We start from the raw sequence: 15,971 nt of genomic DNA on the forward strand, positions 1-15,971 counted from the left end.
CATATGAGCACTTTCGTATCAACCATATTCTTCTTCGTAACTAGTTCAAATGACTCAAATGAACTAGTTAGAGAGTTCTTCAATTGCTTAGATCTTATAGAAGTATATAAGACACAATCGAAGCAAAAACGATTTGATTCACTCGAATCGATTCATGAATGTTATAGCCACGGTTTGCAAACTTGCATTCCTTAGTTAACATAATTTAAGTTTACGAATAATCGTTTTTAGAAAATAACCAACTTAAGTATGCGGACTGGTACGCGGACTTAAGTACCCGGAATAAGTTTGTAAATAGTTCACAAACTCCAGCAGATTTTCTCGGGAAGAGAACCTCCGTCAGTACGCGGACTGGGTTCGCGGACTCTAGTTCCAGTTTTCCTGAGCAGCAAAGTACGCATACTTTGGTTCAAGGAATAAGGACTTATACATGTATGAGTTACCACACAATGATTATATCCAACCATGGTTATATAATCTAAACTCCCATTTCAATCATTGAAACATTCTTAGAGGACGTTATATAGTTGTTGTTCACACACTATTTTTCGTCAAAGCAATTTTCAAGTAATTGAAACTCAACATGACTTTCGTCAATAGTAAAGATGAACTTGGACAAAGCGAAATCTTACCAACACATATTTCGAGAAATAGATAAGCGAGATAAACTCGATTCGAAATAACAAATGTGTATAATCAAAGTCTATATAGCAAACGACTTTTGTCTAGGAGATAGAGTAGATATACTTTTGAGTGATAGATAAGTTCAAGTATCCACATTCCTTTTAGTAGATGAAGTTCCACCAGTTCCTTTGAGTAGTTCTTCGTCTTTATATGATGATCGCCATGGAGTCTTGAGTTCAATTACACTTTCTATCCTAGTCTGAGACTTAGATATTAGTAGACTAGAAATCAAGACTTACATTTTTGATCACTAACATTGACAAACATGCTTGATATAGCAACGCATGCGAGTTCGACCGAGCAGTGCTCTAACAACAGGGACTTGTGATATCACCATAACCTCTTGTACCGAAAAATACTCTTCATGTGCCTTCAATTGCCAAAATTTAGTCTCTGTTGGACAGCTCACCCGTGATTCTGATTGTGTTTTTTTTTTTGATAAATTTGGCTTTTGTATTCAGGATCGACGAACGGGAAATCCTACGTACAAGGGAAAGATTGAAGATGGCATGTATCCCATTCTCAACAGCACTCATCGTTCTCCCAGGTCATCCACTTCATCATCTTTTTCTGCCACTACAATTGGCGTTCGTACGAGTCCTGCAGTATAGAATATGCGTCTAGGTCATCCTAATAATCGTGTATTTCAGTCTCTTAAGTCTAGTCAATCTTTATATTTTACGTCTAGTCTTTCCCATTTTCAATCTATTTGTGCTAGTTGTGTAGGTGCCAAGCACCATTGTCTTCCTTTCCTTTCAAGAACTACCTATTCTAATAAAATTGGTGTTGTTATTCACACGGATTTATGGGGTCCTGCACCTTTTCCATTCAACCGTGGCTTTCGTTATTTTCTTCTGTTTGAAGATGACATGTATCCCATTCTCAACAACACTCATCGTTCTCTCAGATCATCCACTTCATTAGCTTTTTCTGCCACTACAATTGGCGTTCGTACAAGTCCAGCAGTATGGCATATGCGTCTAGGTCATCCTAATAATCGTGTATTTCAGTCTCTTAAGTCTAGTCAATCTTTATATTTTACGTCTAGTATTTCCCCTTTTTCAATATATTTGTGCTAGTTGTGTAGGTTCCAAGCACCATTGTCTTCCTTTCCTGTCAAGAACTACCTATTCTACTAAAATTGGTGTTGTTATTCGTACGGATTTATGGGGTCCTGCACCTTTTCCATTCAACTGTGGCTTTCGTTATTTTCTTATTTTTGTTGATGAATATTCTCGTTTTACTTGGCTATATTTATGATCCGATAAAACTCAAGTGTTTCGCTGTTTTTTGGACTTCAAAGCTATGATTGAAAAACAATTTTCAACATTCATTCTTGTTTTGCAATCTGATGGTGGTACTGAGTATGCTAATCCATTAAAATCTTATTTGGTTGCTAATGGCATTCAAAGTCGGTCTTCCTGTCCTAACACACCGCAACAAAATGGTCTTGCTAAGTGGAAAATATGACACATCACTGAAACTGGTCGTGCTCTTATGCTTCAAAGTGGTTTACCTGAATGTTTTTGGGTTGAATTCTATGCTACTCCTGTCTACTTGATTAATCGACTTCCCACTCCTATTTTGTCAAATAATACTCCTTATTTTGATGTGCATAATAGAGCTCCGGAATATGATTTTCTAAAAGCTTTTGTATGTCGTTGTTATCCTATACTATCTCATTTCCGCTAACACAAATTGCAGCCGAAAATACTTCCTTGTGTGTTTATTGGTTACAGTGATAAACATAAGGGATACAAATGCTTAAAAGTTTCAAGTACACGTAATTTTTGATGAGTCTGTCTTTCCATATCCTATTGATGCCAGTGTTAAACTCAACATTTTGTCTTCAGCTCCTGCTACGCGCACTCTGTTAAGCTGGCCAAATACAGTTGCAGCTACACATCTTTCTCCAGCTCCACATTTAGCACATACTCTCTCTACTCCTGAGTTGTCCACTACTTCAGCCCATGTTACTCCGATCTCACCAACTCCTACATCGCCCATTCCATCTTCTCATATGCCTACTTCACCAACTACTCCTGCATCTTCTCAAAACTCTAGTACGCCATTATTATCACCTACCAGATTATCTTTTTTTTGTTGATCCATCTTCCCCATCTTTTTCTCCAAATTGTGTATCCTTTGCATCGTCTTCTTTAGACTTGCCTATTATACAAGAGCCACCTTCGTCGACTACAAGTGTACATCCTATGATTACCAGACTCAAGGATCATACTATTCAACCTAGAAGCTTCAAAGGTTGTTTCTCTACTCGGTATCCAATACTATGCAGTTTTGCCGCTGAGTATAACTCTTTACCTACGGAACCATCATGTTTTACTATGGCTTCCAAGTCTTCAGAATGATGGGAAGCTATGCTTGAGGAGATTAACGCGTTATTGCGTAATGGCACATGGTCTCTTGTTCCTTGTCGCTCGAGAATGAATATTATTGGTTGTAAATGGGTTTATAGAGTAAAACAGAAATCTGATGGATCACTTGATCGCCGAAAGGCTCGCTTGGTTGCTAAAGGGTTCTCTCAACAACATGGGATTGATTATGATGAAACATTTAGTCCAGTTGTGAAACCTGTGACTATTCGCTTGGTTCTCAGTTTGGCAGTCTCTTCCTCTTGGCCTATTAAGAAGATAGATGTTAAAAATGCCTTTCTACATGGGTCTTTTGATCAAGAAGTTTATATGGAACAGCTTCAAGGATTTGTGGATCCTCGATTTCCTGATCATGTTTGTTTGTTACACAAGGCATTGTATGTATTGAAACAGGCACCCCGTGCTTGGTTTCATCGTTTTGCTTTATTTCTTACAGAACTTGGATTTAAATCCTCTTAATCTGATCACTCTATGTTTGTCATGCAGTCTGGTATGGGCATCATTATTCTTCTACTCTATGTGGACAACATTATTTTAACTGGTAGTCACACTCAAGGTATTCAAGCTCTACTGCCAACGCTTCAAACTCAGTTTGCTATGACAGATTTGGGTGACTTAAACTACTTTCTTGGTTTGGAAGCTACTAGAACTTCCTCTGATCTTGTTCTTACCCAAAAGAGGTACACTTTGGATCTTTTAAAATGTGTTGATCTTGCTGAATCCAAACCAGTGTATACTCCTGTGGCTCCTCGCTCTAAGCCAACATCTGGTGATGGTATTTTGTTTCCTGATATTACTTTATATCGAAGCTTACCTGGTGGTTTACAATATTTAAGCATGACACGACCTGATATCACCTATGCAGTCAACCAAGTTAGTCAGTTTATGCACAAGCCAACTCATGATCACTTCAGGGAAGTTAAACGAATTCTTCGTTATCTCAAGGGTAAATTGGGTCATGGCATTTGTTTTTGGCGTGATTCTTCCTTGCAGGTCACGTCATACTCTGATGCTGATTGGGTTGGTGATCCTGATACTTCTCGCTCTACCACAGGTCATTGTGTGTTCTTAGGCAGAAATCTCATCTCTTGGGGTTCCAAGAAACAACCCACTGTCTCTACCAGTAGTACTGAAGCTGAGTATCGTGCTTTATCATCTACTTCTGCTGAACTTATTTGGATTGAGTATTTATTGCATTATCTTGGTGTCTCCCTATCGCAAGCTCCTATTGTCTATTGTGATAACATCAGTGCTACATACCTTGCCCTTAATCCGATACAACGTTATCGTTCCAAGCATATACAGATTCATTACCATTTTGTTCGTGAAAGGATATCTTCTGGGTCTTTGCAACTGTGCTATATCTCTACTGAGCATATCAACTTGCAGATCTATTTACTAAAGGCTTATCGATTGCAAGGTTTATGTAGCAAGCTTTCACCTTGTCTTCCACCGTGTACAGCTTGAGGAGGGGTGTAGAATATATGTCCATGTAAAGTCCGTATATAGGTCCATATGTATGTGGGATCCTTGTATTAAAGTCCATGTAACTAATACACATATATAACTCAATATAAATACATGCCTCGGTAACCTAAGATGGTTAACTGAGAGCTTCCATAATTGTTCAAAGGGTGATTCTAAACAAACCGAGAAAACATACCACACCAAAACCGCATATCACTTTTTGTCTCACAATTTTTTTTGGTGTGATCACGGTGGGGCCTGTGAAGAATAGCAGATGGTCCCATTTTTAGGTTTTGTTATGTCTAGCGGTTTTGGAGTGGTCTATTTTCTCGGTTCGTTTAAAATTTTTGATGTTCAAAATAGGATTATGCTCATTTTTGGTGGAAGTTTTTCTTTTTTTTTTCTTTCTTTTTTATAAAAATATCGAGTGTTATATAAAGAATCTTTCATTGAGACATTGCTTTTCTATTCATCGTGGTTTGAGTTTTACGGAAAAAAAAATGTGCAAATCATATATGATATCATGTACTTATAAGAGTGTCCATAAATCCCTCCTCACACTATATATGATCCATACCAGGTTAGAAATATATTCAGACCATAAACCATAATAGAAATTCTTATAGAAAATTTTAAATAATGCCGTCGAATTCTCTCAAGTCTCGTCCCCAAACCGAGTAATTATCCGGCAGAAAAAAATGAGGAGCTTTAACAGCAAAACCATGTGTCAGACTACTCTGCCTTGAGTTAGGCAGCGTCCAAAAAATTAACGTTCCTCTAAGATTATTATATTAATCTCTTTCTCTCCCTGTCTTCTTCTTATGCTTCTCCACTATCCTGCCAGTTTCCCAAGTCAAGGGTTGTCTCTCCGACTTATGGAGTTACTGCTCAACCTCGTACTTTGTTTTATGTTTTCTATTCATCTATTTTTTTATATTTAATAACCATCATATCCACCTTCTTTCCAGTCGTTTCCGTTTAGAGATGAACAGTGCAACCCTCTCTGATGAGGAACCCGGTGCCGGTGGATTCTTCTACTTCATTGGGATCACAGTTGGTGTCCTCGGCATCATTGTTAGCATTGTCATTGCTTACCATTACTGTGCGCGCAACCAAAATCCAACACAACCACCTCAACAAATTCTAAGTGACCAGTCGGTTAGTATTGGCGTAGGCTTGGATGAAGCCATCCTCGACAACTATCCAGAACTCCTCTACGCAGAAGTTACAACCCAAAACAACAAACACAACGCTAGCTCGTGCTGCTCGATCTGCTTGGCAGACTACGCTAACAACGACATGCTGCGCCTCTTACCGAACTGCGGCCACCTTTTCCATCTCAAGTGTGTTGATCCTTGGTTGCTGCAGCATCCTAGCTGTCCTATCTGTCGATCTTCGCCGATGACTACACCCCAATTGGCTCCTTCGTCTCACATGGTTTCCCTTGTAAACAGGATGGTATGAATCTACACGTTGGTTTCTCATGCTTACTTGTCTGCTCCACAATTTATATACGGAGTAGTTTATACAGGTGAGAGTTGAAAGCTTATTGATTCATGTTATAATTTGTCTGTGTTTAGGCTGATTTAAAAAGGTTCCAGTTCAAACAAAAAGAAAACAAAGATGTTGTACAAAAGTTATTACTTGTAGATATATGAACAAATCAAAATTAATATGGTGCAGAAGAAATCAAAGCATGATACTCAGCAGTGCTATTTTAGGGTAGTATATAAATGCATTCAGAGTCTGTAAGCATATCAGACAACCTTCTGGTTTAGTAAACGATGAAAGAAGTATTCAATATAGTCTTTGGGCGGGCATCTTTAAACCAAAATATTATGCCATTGAAAATGCTACTCCCTCCGTTTCAAAATAATAGGTTGTTTTCATGTATAATTTGTACATAAAACCAGCTTATTTTAGGTAGTAGACTATTCCTGCACAATGAAACAAGTATTCGTTTCTGGACAGACAAATGGATTGAAGACGTCGGTTTAAAAGAGAGATACCCCGCTATTTATATAGAATTTCTAGAACCAAGAATGCTACTCTTGGAGACATGATTTCAAATGAGGGAGCTTGGAATTGTAACTTTAAAAGAAGACTAAAATGAGAACGAGATTGGGAATGTTGACGATTTATGCAATTAGGAAATTTCTCTAATTCAGTTCTAGACTCTACCGTGGATGATGCTAAACTGTGGAACTTCGGTTCCAATTTATCTGTTTCTAGCCGCTATACATCTCTAGATTTAGATGGGTTTCTTATGTTTCCCTAAACAAGTTTGGAATCCAAAAATAAGTATCTTTTTTGGTATGGATTTTGTGTCATAAAGGGGTTCCAACTCTAGACTATTTATTCAGAGCTGGAAAAGTAAACTCAAGGCAATGCCTATTGTGTGCAACTGAAGAAGAAACAAACAACCGTGTGTACTTGCATTGTTCCGAAATTAGGAAGGTGTGGCATTATTTCTTGGATGGCTTCGAGGTGAGATGGGTTTTTACAGAAAACGTTGATGCAAGTATTTAGAAGTGGTCTAATAAGAAGAGCAGCCATACGGTGAAGAAGATTTGGAGACTCATTTTTTTCACAATTTGGTGGAACATTTGGAAGGAACTTAATTGTCGACTATACGAATACTCGAGAAGGCGTTGATAGTATTAGTTAAGCGTACTTTATTTCGCTGGTCTATAGCCACCAAATTTTTTGAAGATTACTCTTTGAGTACTTTAATTTGTAATTGGGATGTTGTGATCGGTAACAACTAATTTGTTCTCTTTTCATTAGCCTTCATCTTTTCAATTATGGCTAATTCTTACTATAATCTGCCTTTTTTCTGTCCAAAAATAAATAAATATTTTATACTAATTTCAATTTTGATTGGCAATTAATTACTAAACAATGATTAGAAGTTTAAACATGGAAGCATAAAATATGATCAGGGTTTTACATTTAAGATGTGCAAGCTTATTTTAGTTTCTTCTCGCTCTAAACTTACTTGGAATCCATATCTATCGCTTAACAGTCCTTTTTGTATGTGTTCGCCAGCCTAAAATAGTCAACCATCCTATCCATCGATAAGCATTATATAATCGCAATTACATGAATATATAATCCAATGCGGTCAAACTACACAAGTTAAATCACTATGTAAAAAAGATCCACCGATGGACATATTAATTTATGCTCTTCTGCGCAGCAATCCATACCTGGTTAGTATCATATTCATATATATTAAGGCCATAAACCATAATATGGAAGTTCTTGTTGAAAATTCTAAATAGTGCCCTCGCAGTTTAACAGCAAAACAATGTGTTGGACTAGATCATTGCATACTCTGTCTTGAGTTGTCTCTTAGATTATTATATTAATCTCCGTCTCTGTCTGTTCTTCTTATGCTTCTCCACTATTCTGGCACTTTCCCAAGTCAAAGGTTGTCTCTCCAACTTATGGAGTTACTGCTCAACCTCGTACTGTGTTTTATGTTTTTTTTTTTTTTTTTTGATACAACTATTTATTTATTTTCTTTTATATTAAATATACATATCAACCTATCCACCTTCTCTTCACTCATTTCGTTTAGAGATGAACAATGCCACCCTCTCTGATGGGGAACCCAGAGCCGGTGAATTCTTCTACTTCGTTGGGATCACAGTTGGTGTCCTCGGCATCATTGTTACCACTGCCATTGCTTACCATTACTGTGCAGGCATCCGAAATCCAACGCAACCACCTCAACAAATTCTAACTGACCAATCGGTTAGTATCGGCGTAGGCTTGGATAAAGCCATCCTCGACAACTATCCAGAACTCGTCTACGCAGAAGTTACAACCCGAAACAAACACAACGCTAGCTCGTGCTGCTCGATCTGCTTGGAAGAGTACGATAACACCGACACACTGCGCCTATTACCGAACTGCGGCCACCTATTCCATCTCAAGTGTGTTGATCCTTGGTTGCTGCAGCATCCGAGCTGTCCCATCTGTCGATCTTCGCCGATGACTACACCCCAATTGGCTCCTTCGTCTCGGATGGTTTCCCTTGTAAACAGGATGGTATGAATATACACGTTGGTTTCTCATGCTTACTCCACAACTTATATAGTTTAGACAGGTGAGAGTTAAAAGCTGTTTGATTCATATTATAATTTGTCTGTGTTTAGGCTGATTTAAAAAAGTTCCAGTTCAAAACAAAGATGTACAAAAGTTATTACTTGTAGATATATGAATAAATCAAAATTTATATGGTACCGAAGAAATCAAAGCATGATACTCAGCACTGCTATTTTGGTTTTGGATCCGTTTTCCAAAAGTATGAGTTGGAGGAGGTGGTAAAGAATTTATCAGAATTCCCAAGCCATAAGAAAAAATTTCTTTAGTATTAAGATTTTAAGAAACTAAAAGCATGAAAATTAGCTGAGGCAGATATCTGAGAACATGCTTATATAAAGCTTTTCAAGGTGACCATGGAGGGCCTAAAAGAGTTATTAAAGATGTTGCAGAGTCAGTAGATCTTACAAATCCAAACAATTATAATAAGACTCGATTAACAAACAATTGTAAGTCTAAATGTGAGCCGTAAAGAATGTGTCATTTTCTACATTTTACAGTAATTTCTTGAGATTTCGACTCTGTCACCACCAATATACAGTTCAACGTTGGGAAGTATCAGGGAAGTGTAACCTCACTCTACTTTCCTTGGAGATACCTAAGTATCAGCTGAATAGAGACTGTTGGCTTATCTCCTGTTTTGGTACAAAACCTTGCAACAGCTAAAAGACTTTTTAGCTCTTTCGAATCATAACTATTTCCAAGATCAGGGTCTACAATTTTATCAACAGACCCGATAAATTTAGATTCTTGGACCCATCGAACCAAGTTACCGCCTTCCTTCTCCGAAGATTGACCAGTTATTAGCTCAAGAATTAGCACACCAAGCTGGAAGATCATGTCTTTGCAATCCTGATCCATATGTCCTGTGAGAGTGGATGGTAACTTGAAGATTATAACATCAAAGATTCTTTCTAATTAAGTGTTGTAATGCAAGTTTACCTTCAGAGCATGAGGCATGCGAATGTGACATTCCAATATGATTTCCAGGAGAACCAAGAAAAGCAATACCAGAGAGCTGCAAGCAAGCAAAAAAAACAATGCAACCTGTCAAGAAATAGATAGAACTTTTGGTGGTTACATAAACTGTCAAATCCTAATACGCCTTACCTTTGCAACGAAATTCTCATCCAATAAAACATTACTTGAACTGATGGAGACATGATTTATAGGTGGCTCGCAAAAAAAGTTCAAGTACTCCTGCAATTAGATAACAAGAATCACTTAAGAGACCCTACTACATAACATTAACAGTTTATGGTATATGGATGGATATAGTCTAACAAAAGAAATTTTGATCTTAGATATTTCAGGGGCTTTCCCCTTGATTGCATGGTCAAGCAGACTGACCCAGTTTTCAAACCTATCAGGTGTGATCAAACGTAAAATGGTGACTGAAACACCTACCAATGCTGCTGTTACTCCGATAGCAATCTGCAGACGAGTCCTCCAGCTCAAGGGAGTCTTAAGAGGGTCTGTCCAAGAGCTACTCTGTCAATCAACTAAAACGAAACCAAGAGTTCCAAAATAATAGTACTAGTTTTGCTTCGAAGGTACCATTTAGATGCTCCTTTAGGCTCCCATGCTCTGGGTACTCAAAAACAAGAAACCTAATAACAATCAAATTAGGAACAAAAAAGGTTATTAATAATGATGTCATTTTCAATCTGGAAAGACACAAACAAACATGGAGAAAAGACATTTTGCCATAAAACCACTAGGATACATCTTCTAGTGAAAAAAATTTGAGTCTAGAACTTCAGACCTTTGGCTTTTGCATTTAAGTTTTTTCAATTTGCAAAAAATCCTTGATGCTTGAATAATAATATTAATAGCAAGAAAAGCAAAGATAATATGACTTTACAGGAAAAGCTTAAACGTATATCAGCTTACGAACGTTGTACCTCTCCGGACCAGTGGCAAACCCTCTAAGTGAAACTAAATGTCGATGATGTAAGCGGCGCAGGAGCTTCACTTCCTGAAGAAAGGCATCCTTTCCTTCATGAAGAGCTGTCACTTCTTTTACCAAAGCAAGGAGGCCATCACGAAACTGAGCTTTGTAAACAGACCCTTGAGAGTAATTACTAATGATTCTGCGAAATCCACCAGTAGCCCTTTTTATATCCTCTAGAGAGAAACGCCTAACAAAAGGTAGTGGACCTGAAGAAATTGACCGTCACAACTCACACACAATAAGCAAGTCTTACAAAAATTAGTAATTCAGTATAATCACACAAATAAATTCACACAATTACTTCTTGTGGTGGATAAAATAGACTCTAAGAAAAAAAGTCTCCCAAGCAAGATTTAATTTACAATGTCTTCCAATTTCCATTACATTGTCATCCGAAATTAGGTCAAATCTTACGTCGACACCTACAGTGGCATTCTTAAGATCTGACGTAAAATACTATATCAATCCTAATTATCAATTCAACTCATAGTTCAGGAAGAATTAAAACAAAACATCCAATGAGTTATCAAGATCTAACACTAATAATTCAATAAAATGAATGAATTTCGAAATCAGATCTTCAGTAGCTACAGTCAACTAAATAATACCTGTGTCACCAACACAGTAACATTGATTAATACACGAAGAAGAAGGAGAGCAAGATGAAACAAGCTGATACATTCCCCTTTTCTGAAACAACTTCTGGAAAAAGGATTGTAGTTATCTTGTAGAACATGATGAGATGACCCATATAATATATCTCCATTGATTCCGCCAAAGTGCAAAGTTTGGTGGAGTAAAAATAAAGCAAGCCAGATAGAACTTCTGGTAAAGTAAGTAAAAAATAAAAATAATCAAATCAAGAGGTAAACGAACCGACCTTTTTTCATCTGCCACGTGGGTCGTCATTACTGGCTCAGACTTGATGTTTCTAATATGTTCACTCCATGGTACAAGTGGGTGGACAAATTTCACCATGGGGCATGGCAAATGACCAGCACCCCTATGGGGAATAGGCACGAACAGATCGAGTCGGCCGACGAGACTGTAGCGCGATAAAGACGCTTGACAGGCGTTTCAAGCATCAATAGTTGAATCTCATTTGACTATAAATATTGATAGATTTCTTCACCAAAAACCTCACAACTTTTCCTCTTCAAATGTTTTTCACGATTTCTTGGTTTTTCTCTCTAATTGATTTCTTTCCGAACATTTTGTCTCAAATATTCTTTGTCTATTTAAATTTTTAGCGATGAGTAATTTAAGGTGAAAAAAATATATCATCAAGCATTCCAAAGAGTGGATCAAATTTGACTTGGAATAAACGTGAGGAGTTTGAAAATAATAAATGATAAGCTGGCCCTGGTGCACTCTAGCGATCAAGAGAAAGTTCAATTCACCAAACTAAGATGTAGATGGTCTGAGTTCAATTTGGTATTCGGGTACCTTTTTGCGATTGTTCAAGACCGAGTCTCAATTTCGTAACGGTCTTTTTTATTTCATAAAACATATAAAATATGCATGTTAGCGAAATAAGGGTGTCTGGGTGAAAGAGCTTTTTATACCGCTATCATTAGAAAGTGAAAGCGGAGCCAACATATTCGAACCTTGACAATTATAATGATGTTAAAAGAGTGTTTGAGTTTTGGATGATAGGCCAATATTTTTCCCAAATGTCAGATCAGTGACAAAAATTGGTTTCCTCGTGTTAGAAGATTTACAGATAGATCCTACAAAATATGACAGGTGGTTTACAATTTAGTCGAACTGTACATAGCTCTAGGTGGATTTTTGGGCTCCAAAATCAAGCTTGAATGGTTTTGGGAGAATCTTGGAAGTAAAAGCCATAATTTATTTTCATCAATTTCGAAAAGAAGAGGGTACCAAGTACAATACCAACTTTTTCTTTCCTGAACATGTATGAATAAAAACTAATACATTCAACAAGTAGATAAACAATAAAGATCCTTGTATATGATTTTATTTTGCTAGAGGTAAATAAGTATTAAAGTTTTCTCTTAAGAAACTCTTAAGATGTAAAGGACATCAGCTAAGGGAATCAACCGCGTATACTTATGGTGGGTCTAGAGATGTAAAGAGCATGACTTAAGTCAAGTTCCAACGAGGATGAATTCGGTCTCAACTACATTCCAGACCAAATGATGATATGTAGGCTAGTATTGGTGATGGTTTAATACAGTGCGTGTTCAAAATGGACTAGTTCTCGGAGATTTTATCCATATTGCGGTTTTCCTTATTAACAAAATTCGGATGTCATATGTTATTTTCTTTTCCATATCAAATGTTTTATATTTATAATAAGAATATCACAAGTTGTATGTAATCAACCTAGATAGTCTTAGAGACCAATTGATTGTGATCTTATAAGACTTGTTCTTGTGGAATTCATATCTTGAAATACATATCAGAAGTCTTGTGCTTGTTAGAATTCTAATCTTTTAATCTTGATACATACTGAGTTGATTTTAAATGTTGATTTTTGAGATCGTCCAAGAGCTCTTGTACACAATCAGGTACGCAAACCTTTGGTCTGTCCATATTTATTGTAAAAGAAAACATAAACTCTATAGTTTAGATATCTATCTTGTAGAACCATAAAGTATGAGAGAATAGAATTTTAAGATTTTTATCTATCTTGTTGCTGATATATAGTCCGTGAATTACAATAACCAATAAGATCAAGATCCGGAAACAAGAACTATCATGTAAAAATTAGTTTGATCGACATTCATGAATCCCTAAGTGAATTCCTCTAAGTCATGTAACCTAATTTAGTTGCACTAAAAAACCTAGGTTTTAGAGGACAACGGCAGCTTAGCAACTAGGACACCAGAGTGTTATGGATTGAGAATTTCAGTTATAAGATTCCTTTATTTATACAGACTACATAGTAACTCGTGCTTCACAACTGGATTGTGTAGTCTAATTCAAGTTTGTTTAAAATATAGTAACCCATTGTTTGAAGCATTGAGCTAGCGCGCCAATGCTGAATTGTCATGACTCGACCAATTTCTGCGTCCGATGTTTTGTAGAAATATTTATGGGTAAACTGATACTCGAATTCAGGAAATAAAAAATATAGTAATCTGAAATTCATAAACACTGAAAATATGATCAAATATTAGCTTGCAAACTGTTTAGTTTTAACAAAATCTTCAACTCTTAAATGTTACACTCCAAATTCAAAGAAACAAATTACATACCATTACTTTAGTAATTCCAAAAATTGACGTTTAAGAAATTAGATATGAAACACTAGGTTTCACACAGTCCATAGTCGGCATCAGACATGATAAATATCGAAATCTCAGTGATTGTACAGTTCCATCCATACCTATTTTCCATCATAGTCTGGCGATAAATTCAGAACATCCTCTTCTAGTTTGATTACTACAATATCATACACAAAAGAGTAATGAACAGAAGTATATTAGCACTATTAACTACTATCACGCATACCAAAGTGCAAACAGTAATGGATCAGGAATTGTACCACTGCTTGATGGTTGTCATTGCCTATCCTCGTTTGTGATTCAAGAAGTCCTTTCGGCCGAAACAAAAATAACAAAACTAAATAAGCATAACAGGAAATGATATGCATTCAACCAACGTATTTCACGGTGTGAAGAGTACAAAAATATTGCGGTCCCATATATCATCTCTATGCATCAGGTAACAAATGAATAACATGAATTTTAAGTTACCTAAATGATTAACCTGCTCGCAAGGGTATTTTAAGAGGGATTGTCTTAGAAGCACAATTCGGCATTAGCAAAGATTCTAGGCTTCAGAAAACTATTATCCAACTGCAGACCTTTCCTTCAGGCTTCGACTTCTTTTCTTCTTCGTGAGAGTCTTTGACAGTTGTTTCTAATGAATTGTAATGGCAGAGATGTTTGTATTAGACCTATCCGCCTCTAGGGATTCCTTTACTGCATCCACATTCGCTCCCCTTGTCTCATGTTCCTTGGAACACACCTGTAATTACTCAAATAACGATCCCCATCAGATATCTCTACTAATAATGTCTTACACTCTGACTGTCTGTCATTTTTATCTTGCATATATTTAACATTTCTATGAATAATAATAATATCAGAGAATAATTATATATAAGAAAAAGACTAATGAAGACTCCATTAGGTGTACTAACTACCCACTTTCTTGCATATAATTTTCACATTAGAGACCATGTATATGTGTCGTCATCAATATTACAGTAAAAAGAAAAATTTAGTTAAAAGCGAGAAAACCAACTCACAGAACTGATAAATAAAGATTAGTACATGGTACCATCGCTGCTCACAATATAATCCCCCGCCGTATAGAGACCAATGAAAGTATCCAGAACTTTCACTTTAATGAACATACCTAACATCGTCTCCCAGTTCAATAGACATGCATAATCACCTTAATAAGCACTACATGAGAATACTGTAATCGGGTGGAGGCATATTTAAATGCAAAGTTAAGTTCAGTTTGTACTATCATCCTTCCTAGAAACCAATGTACGGTATGAGTTCATATGCTCATTGAATTGTGCTTCAAGTTCCCTTGTTTATATTCAATAATAAACAATTCAAACACAATTTCTTTATATTCCAATTCAAAATATATACTAATAACATTAGCTCCAAACGAAGAACTAAAACTCACCTTATAACCAATTCATGGGCAAACTAACAATGATAATTTCCTGACAATCTAAACAGTGTAAAATATTTACCAATTGATTTCTCCTGTACATGTTTCAAGCAAGATATCCTTCCTTAACCGTCGATTTTTTCATGAGTACGAATTTTCTGATGTCTTTCTACAGCCAACATATCTTTCCTTAACTCTCTGTCTTTCCTGGCCTTTTCGTTTATGAAGTCATCTAAGTCCTTCAAAATATAACTCGAAACCAATCAAAAAATTGATGCATAGCAATCGATTTCACCACATGACTACAAATAGGCTATTAAAGGGGAACAATGCTGAATCGTCATCTGTGATGCCTTCTTGAAACCCATAATCAATGTTTCATTTTGTTGGTTAATTCTGCGAATCAGAAGATTGTGAGAGGAAAAAAACAAACTTTTAAACAATTCAAAGGGAAAAAACAGATTCAATTAACCTCCTCACAAATTCTCCAATAACCCTGTCTCAAACCAAACAGATCTCCTTAACATGTTTGTTTAGGCAAAGTTGATACCTATTCCCTTAGGGCATGTCGGTAATGTTAGTAAATCTGTATTGGAAAGAAAAATAAAATTAAACAACTTGATACATCTCTACAGAGAACTTGAAAATGAAGGTCAACTTTATGAGTAGATTACCTTCAAAGCTCTATATGATGAGAT

The 15,971-nt window shown here is 36.5% G+C and overlaps 1 protein-coding gene across 1 annotated transcript; it reads right to left on the reverse strand.

Moving 5' to 3' along the window:
* Positions 1-8,972: 8,972 nt before the first annotated feature.
* On the reverse strand, positions 8,973-11,400 carry LOC113320846 (probable receptor-like protein kinase At1g49730). Its single transcript, XM_026568742.1, has 7 exons — positions 11,217-11,400; positions 10,559-10,814; positions 10,212-10,264; positions 10,062-10,129; positions 9,765-9,854; positions 9,597-9,672; positions 8,973-9,520 (listed from the first exon to the last, which is right to left on the reverse strand). The coding sequence occupies exons 1-7, from the start codon at positions 11,287-11,289 to the stop codon at positions 9,234-9,236; spliced, it is 903 nt and encodes a 300-aa protein (XP_026424527.1). The 5' UTR covers positions 11,290-11,400; the 3' UTR covers positions 8,973-9,233.
* Positions 11,401-15,971: the final 4,571 nt, after the last annotated feature.

The sequence above is a fragment of the Papaver somniferum genome, chromosome 11 (genome assembly GCF_003573695.1).
Source record: "Papaver somniferum cultivar HN1 chromosome 11, ASM357369v1, whole genome shotgun sequence".
Classification (NCBI taxonomy): domain Eukaryota; kingdom Viridiplantae; phylum Streptophyta; class Magnoliopsida; order Ranunculales; family Papaveraceae; genus Papaver; species Papaver somniferum.